The 19,560-nt window shown below is 38.7% G+C and overlaps 1 protein-coding gene across 1 annotated transcript; it reads right to left on the bottom strand.

Moving 5' to 3' along the window:
• Nucleotides 1–19,098: 19,098 nt before the first annotated feature.
• Nucleotides 19,099–19,545, bottom strand: LOC145995360 (protein GVQW3-like). The gene has a single exon (XM_083131968.1). It carries the CDS (start codon nucleotides 19,543–19,545, stop codon nucleotides 19,099–19,101), a length of 447 nt encoding a protein of 148 aa, XP_082988094.1.
• Nucleotides 19,546–19,560: the final 15 nt, after the last annotated feature.

Here is a 19,560-nt window from a genome sequence, read left to right as displayed (position 1 = left end):
GGCTGCCAATATTCCTATCAGCACATATCAACAGGTGAATGACTATGAAGAGCGACGCATAGCGTTACGCAAAATTGGGAAGGAAAGCATAACAACTGATGAGGGAAAACGCTCAAAATCAAAATAAAACAAATAATATATTTTTAAAATCATCATTGCTTAGCTGCATGGCTGGGGAGAGACCTGCGCTCGATCGCCAGCTATAAACTTCGAAGGAGACGAAGAAAGTGAGCGGAAACATCCATCGCGACACTTTAGGCTGCTCTCATACTGAAACTAGGCTTTGTGGCGGTTCTTCTCTCGAACCTTTAGGCCACCCTCTGTCGTCAGCGTCCTCGAGCATAAATCGCCTTCGAAAAACTATACAATCGCAGCTATTACATTTTAAAAAATCACGAAGACAAAGCGTCCATCCTCATCTTTACCTTCCTTTTCTTCAATCACCTTTCAATATCCTATGTCATCTGTTTCTTCACCTCGGCTAAAACTCAGTGGGCTAATGGGATACTCTGACCCCTCTCAGGTACGGGTATAGTAGTAGAAATACGTGGGATATGAAGCTTCGACTGTTATGTACTAAATCATTTGACAGGCTATGGAAAAGGGAGATTTTATAAATGAATAACATCTGTTTCCGAAGAAAGTTCTGCGTCTTCAGTAGGCTTCTTTATGGGCAATTATTTTCCTGAAGATGGTTTATTTTCAAGATACTTTTATAAATTTACATCTTAGTTACAGATCTCCATAAATAAAGGACAGAACAGATTTCTTTCTTATAATTAAATCTACGCGACTTTTGCAGTTTATTTACATAATATGGATCAAGCTGTCATATCAGTTATATAAAGACGACCAGGCGCTTGCTTGGAACTTTATGAACGCTCCTTGACATAATGAAGCATAACTTTGACGTGACTGGCGAAGGTTTTAAGTATTGACTCCGAGTTTAATATAAATTGGACATTATGGTCTGGCTTCAAGATATATGCAGAAATACAAACTGCTATAATTCGTAAAATATTAGAGACATCGACTTGATATCGGGTATGGCATGTTAGCATGTTCACAGGGCGAAACCTAACCATGCCAGATATCAATAATGAATAACCTGATCAATAAATAATAATCATGGAGACGAAATAATCTGAACTTATTCTTCCGTATGATGGCATGTTAGCATGCCCACAGGGCGAACCTACTCATACGGCAGAATAACATTAAGTCCTGTTGCATTATGCAAAAATTGAAAATATATTACGTATAAGTTTCGAAGAAATCAAACTGAATTATCACAAAGTTGTGAGCAATCGTAAATTAACTTATTCTCACGCATGGTGACATGTTAACATGTCCACAGGGCGAACCTACCCATGCGTCAGAATAACAGTAAGTTCTGAGTCGAAATTTAACATTATTTTGCGAAGATTTAATTTAAAATTTCATAAAACTTCAAAATAAAGTTGAAATGAACTTATTCTTTCGTATGGTGACATGTTAGCATGTCCACAGGGCGAACCTACCCATACGACAGAATAACTATGTCTCTAAGCTCATTTGGGAACGAAGACTGAGTTCTTGAACCCTCCCATAAAGGGAGCTGTGTATTTAAGATGTTAATCCATCGGAGTCGGTGATGAAAATGCCCCAGAATTAGGTTCCGAAGCTGTATTTATATCCTTGCATGTCAAGCAGAGCGCCTCCCGTGACACAAAAGATAAACATAGCTACAGCTGTGATATGCAGAACTAATTTGTGTATAATGGCAATATTCTAAAGATTAAACAGTATGTTCCATAAGGTTCATTTTTCTATGTCTAAAACAACAATTATGATCCTTGAAGTTTCTATAATATTATCTACTACAAAGTTGTCACATTCTTAAAAACTTCTTTCCAATGTCCATAAGGCTTATATTACTAATAACTCCAACTGAAATTTAGCTCTTATGGCTTTCATAATACAAGTAGTTTGATTCTAAAACTGAGAACACATACTTTTGACTAATTGTCAACAATGAAAGCTTTTGCTTTCAAGAAGCTTGCAAATAACAAATTCTAAACTTCTCGAATGATAGAATTAGGTCATTAGTTCAAATATTAAATAACTCATCTTTCATAACGTTTTTTTATAGTGAATATAAAAGTAAAATAATTAAGAATAATATTAAATATGACCGAATCCTTGATATGGTTCGGGAGGATCATATCACTCTATCCAGTATGAAAAAAAAGAAAATATCTATGAAAACCAAACTTCGTATTTTTCGATGTAATGTTAAGTTTGTGCGGTTATACGGATCTGAGGCATGGAAAGTAACAAAAGCAATCACCTCTAAATTACAGACATTCATCATTCGCTGCATGAGAAAAAAATTGAATATCTCTTGGCCAGAAGTGATTCAAAACTAAGAACTTTGGAGAGAGAGAGAGACTGGAGAAACCGAGGTGTCCATACAGATAAATTGGCGGAAATGGAATTGGATAGGGAAAATGAGAGTGTCGAGAAAAAGCCACTAGACTGGAACCCGCAGGGAAGAAGGAAAAGAGGGTTGCCGATAGAGACGTGGAGAAGATCTGTTCACCTGAAGCAGCTGGAATACATTGAAGAGAATTGCCGTCAGTAATATCAGGTGGAGATGCTTTGTTGATGCTCTATGTTCCACAGGGAACAACAGGAATTAAGTAAGTAAGTAAGTAAGTAAGTAATTAAGTACCCTTCGGTATAGACCTTCTGATACCACCATCTCTTAGGTTTAATCAATCATAAGCAGATTACAGAAAAATTACCTAAGCACTCTTCATCTTCTTATCTCTCTCGATTTTTAATTTTCTTATATCTACTTCTCAACTAATTTCTCACTTTTAATTTACTTTTTTTCGTACTTACTGCCTCTCTTTCTGATCGTTTCTTCTTGTATGTTTTCCTTACAGTTTTCTATATCATTGTTTCCTTTAGTTAACTTTCCATATCGCTACCGAAGTTTTCGGTTCGAATCCTGACCTGCTGTTCATTTTCAGTGTACTTTCATCAATTTCACATAATCATCAGTCATACTTACCGTCACGATTAACCAAAAGTAGCAGAAAAACTCCGTAAAATAACAAAATATACAAATTATCTTTCTCTCTTACTCGTATTTTGGTTTTCTGATCTACCTGGTTTCTTTTTTTCTCTCTTTCTTTCTATTCTTATACTTCCCTCTCTCTATCTTTCTTTATATTCTTATCTTTCTCTCTCTCTCTATCTCTCTGAAAATAGCTTATTAATTTCTTTCTCTTTATCTTTCACTCATTCTCTATTGGTCATTTTATATCTCTTGTTTTCCTCTTCCTTAAAAAAGTTTCTTTCATAAAGTATCACGAAAACTGATAAAAACATATCGTATTAAAAACTTATAAATCTGTGTCCCGTAAGACAGGCTGAAACTGCACTGGCAAAAAAATAGGATACCTAGATCATGAAATCGCAGACAAAGTGAGTGCAGAAAGGGCCATTTTTATAAAGTACAGTCACCAGCAATAAAAATAGCACACCTAGATCCTGAAATACTCACTTCCCAGCTAGACGTTATGTGTGTTGCCTAAGTCTACGGTGATAAGTGGATTTTAATAGCAAATGTTCATGTCTAGCAAGGAAGTGAGTATTTCAGGATCTAGAGGTGCTATTTTAATTGCTGGTGACTGTACTTTCTAAAAATGCCCCTTTCCGCACTCACTTAGCTTAGAAACTCTACTTTAACAAACCAAAGAACCAAGCGACAATTCAACTCCGAAATGTGAAGGGATGAAGGGCTCTTTTATGCATCCTTACTAACTGTTATGTGTCTAAGTACTGAAGAGCCTCTTCTTACAATAAACAATTCCCCGCTAATGAACTGAAAATTAAACGGAATTAGGTCTTGCCCATCTTTTGCAGAACAAAGGCCCTTAGGCCGAAGTCGTGAGTCTACAATGCCACAAGCAGAATTCCATCTGGGGTTTTTGTTTCTTGCTGTTCTGGTTCTAGGTCTTGTCTCCCGAGTTTTAAGTTGCTGGAAATGTCAAGAAAGACCTTTGTGGGTTTGTACGCGCGTTATAAAACAGAACAAGGTCTCGTATCTGTCAAAGAAGTCTCCTCAAGGCATCCGCGATACTCTGAAAAAGTATTTGTAAGTTGGTGCGTGTTTTGAATTCTCCTCTTCCAGACAGTCCCTTCCTCAACACTGACTTCTCTCTCTCTCCCTTTTTCTCCTTTCCCCTCTCTCTCTCTCTCTCTCTCTCTTCTTCTCGCGGTACTGCACCAAGAGCAGACGTGTTCCTTTTTCTTTCTGTTCCCTTCCGAGGAAGGCAAAATTGGATTCAATTTTAGGGACGAACCACGAGCTTTAGAAATGTTGGAAAACTTCTTCCTACCAACTACTTCCCTCTTTTGTCCTGTCGTGCAATTATCTCACACTTCCCTATCTTCGTTTTCCCTTTTAAGTGTACCTTCTTCGTGTATCTCATTTACCAGTTCGTCCCTTATCGCTTTTGTTTCAACAGACCCGCGTTTCGACTGCAAATGATGTTTCCTATTGAGTTCCTTTTGCAACTCCCTGATTCCTCCCACAACTCTCTCTGTTTCTGTCAAATTTACTTTCCGAACTTCATTCTTCTCGGCGTGACTTTCTAGTTTTCTTATTTTTTAAATCGTTTTTCAAAGTTTCTTGCATTCTTCCACTGATATTAGCTTGTTAACTGCAGCGATCTTTACAGTTCTTCCATGCATGTTGTTTTTAATTATTATAGGATTACTTAAACTGTGTATCTTTTTGTACACCAGAGCAACTCATTTGGACTTGTGGAGGCCAGCGAGTGCTTCTGTGCGGTGTGAACTTACCGCCTGCACACCGCACGAACGCCACCGACGAAGCCTCCTGCCTCTCTCACTCACTTCTCTCCGTTCCTCTTACAACGCTACAGTACCGCCGCTCTCTCAGCAGTCCGCACTTGCATACGTGTGCGCTCTTGCACAATTTCAGCGGGGTGAACAGGCCTGGTATAGAATTTAAAAATGGAACCGAATAGCTATTCTTTATTAATCGGACAGCTCTTTCATCTGATATCTAACGGTCTCGCTGGGTGAGGGCGTTGAGTGGGAGATTCATATATCGACCCTGGTTCGATACCCGGTGGAGGCACATCGTGACTCGGATCCCACTTTAAACTGTAGGCCCAGTTGCGATTAGACTATCTATGCATGAAGTGGACTTAAAATAAAATCTCAACTCATATATCGACACTATAAGTTCCAGTTTCGAATCCTGGCTTAGGCATTCTCTTGTAAGCAGCCCTTCACCAATTTCATCATTTCAACATTCTAGATTGCCTGGGTTGCATATTCGGTGGAAGCACCTAGCGGTTTGAATCGAACTCTAAACTGTAGGCCTAGTCCCAATTAGTCTATCTGTGAATAAAACTGAACTTAAAACGAAACTCAAACAAAACAAAATAATTTAGTCAAAAGCGGTAAAAAAAAATGATGAAATAAAAGAAACATAATATGTATTCATATTTTCACACCTTCACATTTCTAAAGAATAGTGCTTTTTTCCTACCACTACATCAACATTCTAACCGTAATCAAAATTTCTTCAGCCTAGTATTAGGCGCATCCAGAAAGTAAGTTTCCTTGGGCTCGTGCACAAAAAGGAAACATTATTGCATTCAATGATTTATGGCCACAGATACAGCACTTGTCCAGTAACTTGTCAACATAATTCCCGTCGGAATTGAGGCACTTGTCATAGCGTGGAACCAACTTCTGTATACCTGCGTCGTAGAAGTCCATCACCTGGGCGCCGAACCACTGAGTGACAGCCGTCTGAACCTCTTCGTCGCTGTCAAAATGTTGACCGGGCAGGACCTTGTTCAGGTGCAAGAAGAGGTGGTAATCACTGGGAGCGAGATCCGGGCTGTACGATGGATGATCGAACACCTCCCAGCCGAACCTGTCCAGAAGGGCTGCAGTGCGCCTAGCCATATGCGGCTTCGCATCGTCATGCACATTTTGCCGGCCTTCAAAATGTCCTGCACTAACGACGCACCATCTGCTTACTCATGACGTCTAGCCCATACACCTGGCACAGCTGACGATGAATTTCGATCGGCTGTATATTTTGTGCGTTCAAGAACTTGATCACCGAACGTACCTCGCACGCGGCGGGAGATGGAATAAGAGCCGCCTTGTTTCTTTGCAGCCGCGACGCTACTGAGGACTTTCGGGAGGCGTCTTCTAGGAAATTCACTAGCCAGGGCATGTGCCTCTCACGCATGCGCAAAACCTGTTTCAATACGCATGGCCTGCCACCTGTGGGCGAGTGGGAAACTTACTTTCTGGATGCGCCTAATAAATGTTTGTTTTTCTAGATAAACAGAGAATTGAGGGTAATTCGTGTCTACTTTCAGAATTTCTATTAGTGTCATTTGTGTTCGATAGACACACAAAAAAGGGGTCAAAGTCTATTTTAGTCCACTTTATGCTCAGAGAGGCTAATCAGTATTGGAACTACAATTTAAAGTGGGATCCAAACGACTATATAATGGGCCCTCCAACGATAATCGAACCTACAACCTTTTGATTACAAGACTACAGCGTTACAAGTACGCCATGAGGAAGCCCTTTGCAATGCCAAGGGCACGTGGACAAGTCATGCATTAACGATCGCCTTGTAGAAAAAAAAACGGTAGGACCCACTTCGTAGACTCACCAGATTTATCACGGCATTCCAATGATTCTAGTGTCTCCTAGACAGTAATTAGCTTGTTCTGAAACTTTACTGTCTGAACTTCTAAATTCATTTTTAATTGATCTCCAAAGCGAAGACCAGTCGTGAAAGGGATGTGGAAAGCGAGGGAGAGAAGCTAATTGCGATTATAAAATTAATTCCAAAGAGATTAACCTAGTTATGAATATCCATGTAGAACTCCAGAAATATGCGGGGGAAAATGTTAAAAAAGCGTCATAGTCCATGAACGACTCCTCCTTTATTTAAACAAAAAGAGTTAGTTGTTCTCAACGAATACGTTTCTGTTCAACCAGTTATCAGAAATTCAAAATAATATTTCTATTGCAAAGTATTTCGGTCTACGTATTCTTTCTGCTATGCTGTCTTGAACGAGAATATCTCTATAACGTCTTTGATATTCAACGCAATACCAGTTTTAGTTTTAAATTAGTAAATGCAGTTAAAGTTGAATTATAATTTCCCTGAGAATGCTTAGAGAAGCTTTGCTGAGTTGCCTTGTTTATTGCGACAGGAGTAAGTGTGTGACATGAGCGTACGTCACAATGGGTCTTATACGTATTAAGGTACTCCTGTACGTTAGGAACTAATTAATGACAGTATGCGCTCCGATGAATATTTGTACTATTTTACACTCGAATATATTTCGAGCCATCCAACATCATAAGCTGTAAAATTATCCTAGCGATGCTGTTCGGTTGACTTCGGTTGATCCACACGTACAGCAACCTCCGTAGCACAGCGTGCTACGACGCCAGGGGCCCCGAGTTTGAATTTAGCCCTTGGCATGGGTGTTCGTTGTGAATGTGTCCGCATCGATTTTATCATATCATCACGCCACCTCATCGTCGCGATTAGCCAAAAGTTGCACAAAAGCGACGGTAAACAACAAAATTGAACTAAATTATTCGCACATACAGACATTCACAGTGGCGGCGATTAGGTGAGGTGCATCCCCTCATCTTTTGCTCCACTCTATGGCCTCTTAATACAAAACCAAGAGAACGTCAACTGTTCTTGCCCTCCAACCCTCAGTTTTGGCACCCAATCGCCGCCACTGTACACTTATGCCATCTATTCATCATAGAGGATCGAATTAAATATCCCCATCCTTTTGTAATGGAGTTAAGGTCTTCGTTTCAATTCAGAAATGATCTCATGTTCCTCAACGGAGAACTCCACATTTCAGGGTCTACAAAATCCAATTTTTAACATTTCTTTCGAGGAATCCTTCTCGCTTTCACCTTTTCGCCGTACTTCCACTTTCACGTGCCATTTGCTTCTTCTTCCTCCATCATTTCTTAACCCTTCCACTTCTGCCGGAATCTTTAGCATGGAAATCTCCAGATCCACTTCCTATTTTATATTCCTGACCTGCCGAAACACTTTGCACAAGACCGTGTTAACACACTGAATACGTGATTGACAACCCGTTTCTTCAAACTAAAGATCTGAACTTTGTCAGAGTGAGGGAAAGTTAACCTGCGCGCTTCTGGTTGCGAGGAAAGCTTCGGAAATGGGGTGAGAAGGGGAAAGGGTGAGGGGTGGATGGGTGTGGAGCATAATGAAAATCTCGGAACCAAAGTTCAAGATGTCAGGAGACGTTCGCTGAAGTTGGTTCCAAGATTAAACTTCCAAGCAAACACAAAAGACGGGTGAAGTTCGTGCACGAAATATCTAATTCGTGTTGGCATTGTCGATGCCGAGAATGTGAGGATGGGATGTTCACTGAGTTACTTGAAATGTCCGGATTCGCACCTTGATCCATTTTCACGAGAAGAAATAATGTATCAACTGAAAGCTGGAGATAAGCCTGATGATAGTGAGAGCAGAGTTTAGCTAAGGACGACAGAGGAAAAGTATCCATACACTGGATGGATGGACAAATGTGGATACTCTGAAGGAAACTGACACATTTAGCATACATAACCCAGTAATCATGTTAATGTGAAGTTTGCTTGATAAAAGGATTCACCTCAATATTATGAAATCAACAATATCGTAAGGAAAATTCAATTTTTATTAATAGATGGTGTCGTAACAGGTTAAACTTGCCGACTTCAGGTCTCAGTCCCACCAGTTTCCGTGGCCCGGTCACGCTACTCATTCGTGGCTCCCCACTTTCTTCACGCTGTTGGGTGGCCACCGATTCCATATACAAACCGAAATCTCAAAAGGAAAGTTATTACGCTTCCTCCAGGAGACTCGAATCTGCGCTCGTAGCCGGGACCAAAAGTTTGCACCCTAGACCGCACAGGCACGGTGCGGGACGAAATTAAATAATTATGTACAGTGTAATTACGTTCGATTACTTCAGGTTAGTCATATATATGTAGTTAATGAAACTATCTTATATTATGATCTGAGATACAACTTATTATTTGGCCTCCCCGATGACGCAGCGGTAGCGTCGTAACCTTGTAATCAAGGGGTCCCGGGTTCGATACCCGGCTGAGGCACATATGGCTCGGAACCCACTTTAAACTGTATGTGCAGCCCCCATTAGCCTTACTGCGCATAAAGTGGACTTAAAACACCAAATCAACCAACCAACAACTTATTATTTGCAGATTCGAGTGTAAAATTCTTCTTTTGCCATACTGTGTGTGCTTTGAAGCTTTCGTAGAATTCTAATGAGCTGTAAAATGCCCAAAATTCAAAAATTAATGTGGATAATGCGTTAAGGAGCAAATATCCGCAATGGTTAATTCTACAGATTAAATTCTGAATTCGTCTCTCCTCCATCTTGGTTACACTCCTGGAATTTCCATCCTGTTACTAGTACTTAAAAGTTAGTGCTCCTTTAATAATTTTAATGTTCTTTCAATACCAAAAGATTATCGCAAATCCCACAAGGTTTGTACATTTAGGTCGGTCAGTATACTTTGACGTCATCATCATCGTTGGTGATTAATGTTGCGGTTGCAATTTTTAATATTAAGCTTTTCATTATTCACAATATTATATGCTCAAGCCTATTGCGTGCCATTTTAGTGACTACTGTCCTGATTTTCTCCAAATTTTATCGCCTTCTTGACTACGCATGTTGACGGATTGTACTGCCCTGAGATCTGGACTCTAGTGATTAGTGATGAGCGAATTGCTTTGCTTGACTTTACAATTAGATACTGATCTTGCTGTGAAGCGTAAAATTCAGATTGGTATAAAATATCAGAAGAATGACATTACATGGTTGAATTCAAGAAGAGCATTTGTTGTCTCTCCAGTATTTATCACGGTCAAATAACCCATGCTCCTACAAAGGAGAACAACGAGACTTACTACGAGAGCACCTCAGACATGAAGCAAACTATGGAACAATTGATAAAATGTCATATGTATCCATACTGCAGTATTACCATTCCTATCAATCAAAACTATACGCAGGTTTCTCTGTTATTAGTTCGATGATTATACTTTTAAAAGAAACACGGAAGCAGATAACATTAACATGAAGGAAACATTCATCAGTTTACACTTGTCAAAATTTCACAAAACAAAACCGTGCCGTTTGGAATCAGAATATAAGCACATCATCCTCCAAAAGCAACCGAAAGAACCTACAGATTAGTCAATAACCATTTGCCAAATTTCTACAGTTGCGTTGTAATAGAAATGAATACTTAACATTAGTAAAGTATTCTGTTTTAAACCTTATTAATGATGAATTTGCTAAATCAGTGGTTTTCGATCTCTGTGAGGTCGCAGCCTGGTAAATTTGCTTTTAAAAATCGATGCCTTCGCCATAACAATATTACTCGTAAATACAGGGTTATTACAAATGATCGTTCCGATTATAAACTTGAATAACTCACGTTTAATAACACTCAAATACATGAAAGTGGTATCAATGGAAACGGAAACTCAAAAAGTTTTGTATTACATTTGGTTCACAACATCACATCACATGTGCTCAATGTGAGCTCCATGTATCACGCGACACACATCGAGCCTCTAGTCCAATTCCTGCCACACACGTTGTAACATTGGACGATCCACTAATGGCCTCTGTGATGCGAACACGAAGATCCTGGATGGTAGATGGTAAAGCTGGCTGATACATTTGTTGTTTGACAAAACCCCAGAGAAAAAATTCACAGGTTGTAAGGTCGGGGGAAAGTGCAGGCCAACGCAAACGTTGACTATCGTCAAGGCCAGCACGCCCATTCAGTTCACTTCTGACATCTAAGTGGAAATGGGGTGGTGCCCCATCCTGTTGAAAAATTAAACCTTGCAGAATACAACTTACGGATACTGGGCCCACTGGTAAATCTTCACCAAACTTCCTTCTAATATTACGTTGCACAGTGATAACAGACTGGCAGACGTGAAAATCCAGCACACCTTCCTGTCTTCGTTGGCAGCCATTTTCTTTCCTATTGCCCCTAGCGACAGTTATACCAACCACTGAAACTTTTTGAGTTTCCCTTTCCATTGTTACAACTTTCATGTATCTGAGTGTTATTAAACGTGAGTTATTCAAGTTTGTAATCGGAAAGATCATTTGTAATAACACGATTTGAATGTTTTTAACATTAAACGTTTATTAATATGTACCCTTGAAATTTAAAATTAATAAATACATTATTGCATAATCATAGAGCGAATTATGACTAGCCTTGATAAATACAAAATGAGGTTTAAAATTACTTGGCAACGACTGGGTCAAATAGAATCTTTAAATTCCCTCTAGCCAATATTATTAAATTAGTAATTCGGTCAGTGCTTGTTTTCATTTGCATGTTCCTTTTCCGACATCCAAATATTCCAATTCAACAGAATATTTCCACTTGAATATATTTGATAATGATAATTGCTGCACAAAACAAATTGACCGCGCTGTCCATCCAGCAATCTCCAAATTTCGAGAAAGAATTTCCTCTTATCGCTGGTGAACCCCGAACGAAACTCCATGTTTCCATGTGCTTGCCAGCAGTGATGTGCCGTACATTATATTTTTACGTCTACATGCGTTGTCTACATAGCAGTTTACATAGACTACGTAGACAATTTAAAGTGCATTAAAATTAATTTTCAAGGCTTTCATGAAAGGAAAGTGACATTTTCAACTGTATTGGTTCTTAACGAACTGACAATAATCCTATTTACAACAAAATTTATCTTCTCTTCTTTCGTCAACTATGGAAGAAGATAAATAGTATGCAAAAGAAACAACAGATGGCAGTCGAGAGACAAAATTAATCCATTTCCCATAAAACACTAGAATATTTCCTATGGTAGATTTTTTTCTAGGTGAGAAATTGTTCAAATTTGAAGGGGAGCGTACCAAAAGTTCTCCTCACACATCAGCAATTGATACGCAGTATAATTTTGTTTTATTTCCACGGCGCCCTTTGCTAAGTTATAACCTCTCGCTATGTTGCTTACATAGATTACGTCATCTACGTGTATAAAATAGTCTACGTGTATAAAATAAAATAGTCTACGTGTAGACTATCGTTGTTTACGCGTAGACACACTTCACTGCTTGCCACCTTGGGCTGCACGTCGCAAACTTCAGGAGGTACCGGACCGAAGGCTCATCGGTTGAGAAACACTTCGTATTCCTAATTGTGCAGAGGCGTAACACACTTGTTAAGAAATAATTTGCATAGACCATATACTTCCCAAGCCCGTGGGTTGAGAAACAGTTTTTAAAGACTACCAGTTTGTTACAGAGGTAGGTTCAGTATTCAACAAAAAACTAAAATTGAAATAGCAACTCTGAGAAGTGTTTTCATGTTTATGCCATTTCGTCACTGATAATTACCAAGCGACAAGTCAAACAACTAAGCTTTGCACTAGTAGATCGCTCTCCACCCACACACCCCCTCCACAGCCTTTCGTTTCGCTTTAATTATATGTAATTAGGGAGTGATGTTATCTCAACGCTCCACACAGAACGTAATGGTTGTTTGGGCAACCATGAGCACGAGTGAGGGGGGAGGGATATGTGTGACGTGCATGCGTGCCTGATCGAATGATGCCTGTCATATTCGAGGATGCCAACCGTGAACACTGTCAACACATGTTGTTTCCGCTCCCATGACAAATTTAAGCTTTTCCATCAAACGTTCTGTAGCCAGGGATAGATTTCTTTCGAGGAAAAATTGAAACAAGATCCCGCATCCTTCAAACGACCCCGCTTTTTTCCCCGTATTCCGCCCCTGATTAATGTTTGTTTGGTCCACGTGCTTCATAATGGATTGTGTCGTCATGCATTTGCCGCTTCTCTGATATTGCTGACAGTTCGAAATGAGGCGTAGCCTCGGTGATGTACCAGCTCGTATTAACATTGGTTGAATATTAATGCCCGCCACATACGCAATTTACGCACTGCGCATGGAATAGCACAGCTTAATATTTCTAAGTACACTTGAGTTAATAAAAACGTAATGGTTTGTGCCTCTTGGATAATGATGATTAAAGATGAGGGACGCTCCCCTTTTATTTTGTATTTGGTTCAGCGTTTTTAAGTTCCTTGACAGCTTGGGAAACTGAAAAATCTTAGAGCTATTTGTTTTTGTTTCTTACCTAGTATATTCCTGTATGTAGGGTTGCACAAGTTTGCTGCACTTTAGCACAGACCTATTCTTGATCTACATATATTTTCAACATTGAGTTAGTGCTTGTATACCTTAATAAGAATAAGTCTTTGGGATCCACGTGCAGACACTTACGAGCCACTGCAAAGGCCTTTCCACCCATCTGCCTGAGAACTGAGGTAATTGTCGAACTTTCTCCTACATTAGTAAACTTGCTGCTTTGGTAAGCATTCGCAGATATATTGAATTTTCATTTGCGAGATAAATTCTGTAAGTTGTAGGCTGACAGAGGCAAGAAACCACTCCAATTCAATGGTGCAAGGGTGCAGAGAGGAGGCGCCATCTTTAAAATGACAAAAATGACATTTCGAAACTTACTTCTGAGGTCGATTTGTAAATAACAGTTGATACCTCATGTAAATTTGAGCCGTATACAGTCTGTTTATTAATTTTTATTGGACTTTTAAGATTTTAATTTGACTCTCCTAGTATAATTGTAAAGGGCCCGGCAAAAAGACCTGACGGACAAGGAAAGAAAACTAGAAAGTATTGTATCGTATCCTTGAATACATACATCTTTGCCATTTACAAAAGTGAAAGAGCAAATGTCAGCGAACCACATTTAGGTGCGAAAAAATGACGTCGTCCAATGATGACCATCTTTACGAATAACTTCTGCAGAACTCGCTGAATTACTGCTGGGGTATGTTCTGAATTTCACGACGAAACGCTCCATTCAGACTAGCAATTGTTAATGGTTTCTGAATTGTAGCAAGGCGATCTGATGGTGTTATGTTTGCTAGTGCTTAGGCTAAACGGTAGAAGGCGTTACCAGATAGGTGGCGCTATATGCTACTACTCTTATTTCAGCTACCATGGAGCAACAAAAGTATCATAGCTATTGTTCTGTCTTCCTGCAAGTCGGTGATAAAGGTTTATATTTTAATGTGACAAATACGAACATCGTAGCGATCAAGATAGTCTGGATCTCCAAATGTGAAGCAAGTAACTCAAGTCAAGAATGGTAAACAAAATAGTCCAGTACTGGGACAGTTATGGGAAGGACATTTAGAGACGAGACTGATTTAACCCAATCAGCCATTTAAAAATATTAGACAATTTTGAGCAGAGTCCTAATACAAGAACTGACACTCACTAATAGACAAAACCCGACATGATAAGACCTTGACCTTCGCCTTAATATTGAAAATGTATATTGATAGAGCACAGATTATCTGTTTTGTGCTCCTATGGCAAGCACCGATCATATAAGCGAAAAAAAAAATTCACAAGCTCTCATGAACATTTCCCTTAACTACTATCTGTTTCTCTTCCACACATCAATATATACACAAATACATTCTAAAACAATTTCTTAAACATGTAGCCTATACTCACAAGGAATGTACTTTTGTTTTCTCACGACCAGTCCTGTCTTTATTGTATGCTCTTTGCATGTCGACGATTTGATTAAACTATAGAGGTATAGAGTCTACCAGTTTATAGAAATTTGTAAACACACAGTCCTTGTATTTGGACATTTTTGTATGTCTCAAAACAACGTCAGCAGCGATGCCTGTCTACAGGATTCCTCCTATTGGCGGAGACGCAAACAAACATCTATCACAACACTCGTAGGACTTCAGTTCAGTGCAGAGTGCAAAAGGCCTTTCTTCCAAGCTTAAAATGCTGATAACAACAATATCCATTTACTTCGAGTTCTTTCCCGCGATCAGAGATTGCGTTAACTATCGGATATAACCATTGTCTTATTTTCGGCTGAAACGTTTTGGAGTATTCTTAAATAAATAAAAAATTAGGGACATTTTGACTTTCTTGCTTTTCATTCCTGGTTGATTCCCCATATTTAAACAAGTTTCACGGAAGTATAAGGTTATTTTATAGAGACATAGCTTCAAATCTTTGAGCGTCTCGAAGCAACTTTAAACTATAAACAGTTATATGTATTCCAAACTGTAATCAAAATCTATTCGCTTAGTCATTCACTCATTAGTAACACTTCAGAATAATTTTTAAAAATAGCTTCTAATACTACTACGTATTCCTATATTTTTTTTTTAAAAAAAAACAAGGTTATAAAATCTATAGAACACCGTTGTATAAGATTCAAACTAAACTTTATCTAAACTACATCTTAACCCATTAACGTTAATTTTATCCGATGGTCTTGAACTTAAGAGTTCCACAAATCTTCTGGAATTTCCAAGTAGAAAATTCAGAACTCCATCACTCACCCCTATAATTCGTAGTTCATTCATCATTGTGAGTTTGATGTACTCTCAACAGAAAAGTGGGTACCAGAATCAGTCTGCCTTGTTGAGAAACTTTTGATTGATTACTGTACCTGTAAAGCCTTAGGAAGAAGTTCGTTGGAATGAGATTTGTAAAGAAAGTATTGGTGCATTATTGTTTTTCTGGGAACGATCGTGTTTCGTTGGACACAACACGATGGAATTTGAGTAGGAAAGTGAAACGGAGAACTTCGTCAATAACCTTTTCTCGTGTTGGTATTTCGATAACTTGAATGACACGCTAGATAAGTAATATTTTCAGAGTTTGAGAAGCTCAATTGATCGTCTTACTGGAAGCCAAAGGTAGTTTGTTCAAGAAAGTTTCAAGTTCAGGGACTCCAATCACCGAATCACATTCTATTATAATTATTTTTATTTAGTGTGAATACGTTTCAACACACACTGCAAACGACTGTATAATCTCCATGATGTAATGGTCCTATATACTTTGTCCTAGAAGTCCGTACAGCAAACAAAAGAAAGCAAATAATCTGCGCAAGTATTGACTCAAAGGGTTTCGATCAGTGAACGCATGAGAGGGAAAGGAATTGCATGGAGGGGGCAACATTAATGCAGCTATCAGCTGTTTACGGCAGAGCGTACTGCTTTGCTCCACTCACTCGCTTTCTCCTCTTCTTTGCCGTTATCTGCGGTGTTGTTCTCCATAGTGACCAGACCCGACTTCCAATCGTATTTTGCATGTGGAGCCTCGCTTATATGTGCGGTAATCTGTTCTGAAGTACTGCCAGACATATCGGCGGTATTTATGAGAATATGCAATGCACAATGCAAGTAACTATATGGGGAGGCAATGATCATCCGACCAAAGCGATACATAAGTGTTTTTAAAAGCTACAACTTCTACTACTGAATACTCACCTCATCACCACAAGCCTCGTGGTACATAGTTGTACATCGAGTTAAGTGACTCTGAAGAGTAAGAAAAATACTTTTAAGTTGCTGAGACAATGTGTACTGCCGATAAAATACGAAAAGAATAAGCCAATTATACGTACATCACACTTACCTGCTTGAAGTTATATATGTCCAAGAGCTTTGTGACGGAAATCTTAACACCTAGGGAATGCTAACAATTCAGATAGGTCATAAAGCAACCATAGACGTATGTAAAAATGCTTATCAGGCCATGTAAAGTCGCCCAATAAAGATTAGTAATGTCACCCACCGACACGGATTTCAACGAAATGTTGAATACTTTTAGCTTTGACCTAAGAAACCATATATTTTTTTCTGTGCCTTGTAATTTAACAGTTACAGGAAGTCACAGGAGTTATAGGAGGTCAAAGTTTTCAGGATTTGCATATATTTGTCGGTCCTGACTCTCCGTTGCAGGAGTGTAGTGCATTAATAACATAATTATATTTTAGTATGCAACCTTCGTAGCTCCACAAAGTGTGCAAATTGAAGTACAAAGTTCCCGAAATATATGTTTTTCCCATTGTTGCAAAAAATGATTTTACATTAACAAAAATGGACCTTCCTTCACAAAACATCAAACTGCATAAATTAAGATTTTAGCCAAATCCGGTTCTTTGAACTTGCCTATATTTCTACTTCACTGATGCTGAAAGTATGTTCTAACATATTATGAAAACAAAAGTTGTGGGATTACCATGGCTTATGTATAAAATTTATACTACTTTATGAAATACACTAATGGAGACTTAAAATTAAAACACTGATATTACCACTCAAAACACTGATATTGTACATTACCAAGATTTTTCTTAATTTATTATATCTGTCAACAGAGAGTGACAATGTTTATATTTATCACTATTATAAAAACTAATTGCATGAATTTTCGTGCTACAACTTATATTTAGAAGATTTACATTCGTATTGGAACCATCCATTTAAAAAGGACGGTCTGATACAGAAAAATCCAATGCCGCAAATCACGATGTGGCTGAATTAAGAAAAGTCATGAGCCATGGAAACCCCACAACGTTTGTTTTCATAATATGTTAGTACATATTTAGAGGATTAGTGAAGTACAAATATAGACAAGTTCAAAGAACCGCCTTTGGAAATGTTAATTTATGCAATTTGATGTTTTGTGAAGTAAGAAATATGTTTTGCTTATGTAAAATAATTTTTGCAACAATAGGAAGAACATATATTTCGGGCACTTTGTATTTGAATTTGCACACTTTGTGGAGCTACGAAGGTTGCATACATAAGCGGAGTTCTGGAGGGGCCAGGGGGAGCCTGGCCCTCCAACTAACATGTTTGTTATGAAGCCATACCGCAAATCTTGATGTTTGGCATGGTGGCATGTGCGGTAATTGAGCCGCAATAGCGGGTCTTAGACGATTTGATTGATGTGTACAGTTTGAAGAAAGAAAAACGAAAAATGAATTTGTGTTGAGTCAACAATTACTGCTGAGGCATCAAAAGAACTTTTCAATTTAATTTTTCTAAAATTTTTGAAGCTTACTATCGTACTGTTTTGCTTTTTTTCAAACTGACAACCAATATACTAATTAATATTTGTTTACTTAAGCGAGGAAATTTCACAATTTCAAATCTAAAAGGCCTAAAACTCAGTGTTTATACGTTTTTTTTTTAATTTCCGGGGAAAAGCCTCCGGACCTCTTATAAACTAGGGGATATTCAATAACCCTCAGGTACATCATATGCTTCTCCCAGAGTCTGCCCACCCCCCTAAAGCAAAAGCTTAAACTCCGCCCATGGTTGCATACTGAAATGTAATTATGTTATTAATGCACTACACTCCTGCAACGGAGAGTGAGGAGCCACAAATATAAGCAAATAATGAAAACTTGGACCTCCAATATCTCTTAAGGCATAAGGCAAGGAGAATAAAAAAATATTTGATTACTAGGTCAGAACTACAAGTATGCAAGATTTCGACAGTGGGTGGGATTTCCGATCTTTATTGAGCGAATTCACATGGAATGACCATTGAAATATTATGTTTTTTAAATTGGAAAACTATAGATGACGTTGGAAATTTTAGAATTCAGTATTCCAAGCACTATTTTGAAATTATAATCCTAATTAGACATGTTATATATTAGTCAATGTGTACTAGGTAATGTAAGTTTAATGAAAATAGGATCAAATTGGGCCATAATATAGATATTAATAAAATAATATATAGCGTTATACGTGGTGCACACCAAAAGTACGTGCCGTTTCGTTCTAATTTTCAAGAAAAATGAAATACAATGAAATAACCTGTGTTTATTTTTCAACAAACTCTCCCTCTTTATTGATACATAGTTGCCATCGCTCAGTCCATTTTGTGTAGCATGTGGCATAGCCATATTTGGAGGTATGTTTTAGATACTGGAAAACAGCACTTCACAGGGATGATCTATTGGCAAAATGGCGTCCACGAAGAGAATTCTTGAGGTTTGGGAACAACCAGAAGTCACTCGGGGCTAAATCTGGTGAGTATGGTGGATGTGTCAGAAGTTCAATACCGTGGTCAGCCACGTGGTGGTCGTGTCAAATTTGCAACATTGGATCGAACGCGAGCATCTTTTTGATCGTCGCTAAGCAATCGTGGAACCCAGCGAGAGGAAACTTTCTTTAGGCACAAATCTTTGGTGATTATTCGTTCTACTGTTCCCATTGTTAACCCCAGGGTATCACAAATCTCCTGCATGGTGACACGCCTATCTTCCATGATAAAATGTTCAACACTGTCAATGTTAGCATCAGTTGATGCTGTTTTCGGACGTCCAGACCTCTGCTCGTCTTTCACACTCGTTCGTCCATCTTTGAACTCACGCACCCACTTCCTAACAGTGTTTTCTGCAAGAATACTATCACCACACACGGCCTCCAGTTGGCGATGAATATCGGCTGCACAACGTCCAGCTGCGGTAAGGAATTTCACAATTACCCGTTGCTCTTCAAGTGGAAATTCCATTTCCCCAGGCAGTAT

This window comes from Lepisma saccharinum, chromosome 11, assembly GCF_977018435.1.
Source record: "Lepisma saccharinum chromosome 11, izLepSacc3.1, whole genome shotgun sequence".
Lineage (NCBI taxonomy): Eukaryota > Metazoa > Arthropoda > Insecta > Zygentoma > Lepismatidae > Lepisma > Lepisma saccharinum.
Note: the sequence above shows the minus strand (reverse complement) of the source record. Positions and strands in the feature narration are given on the sequence as shown.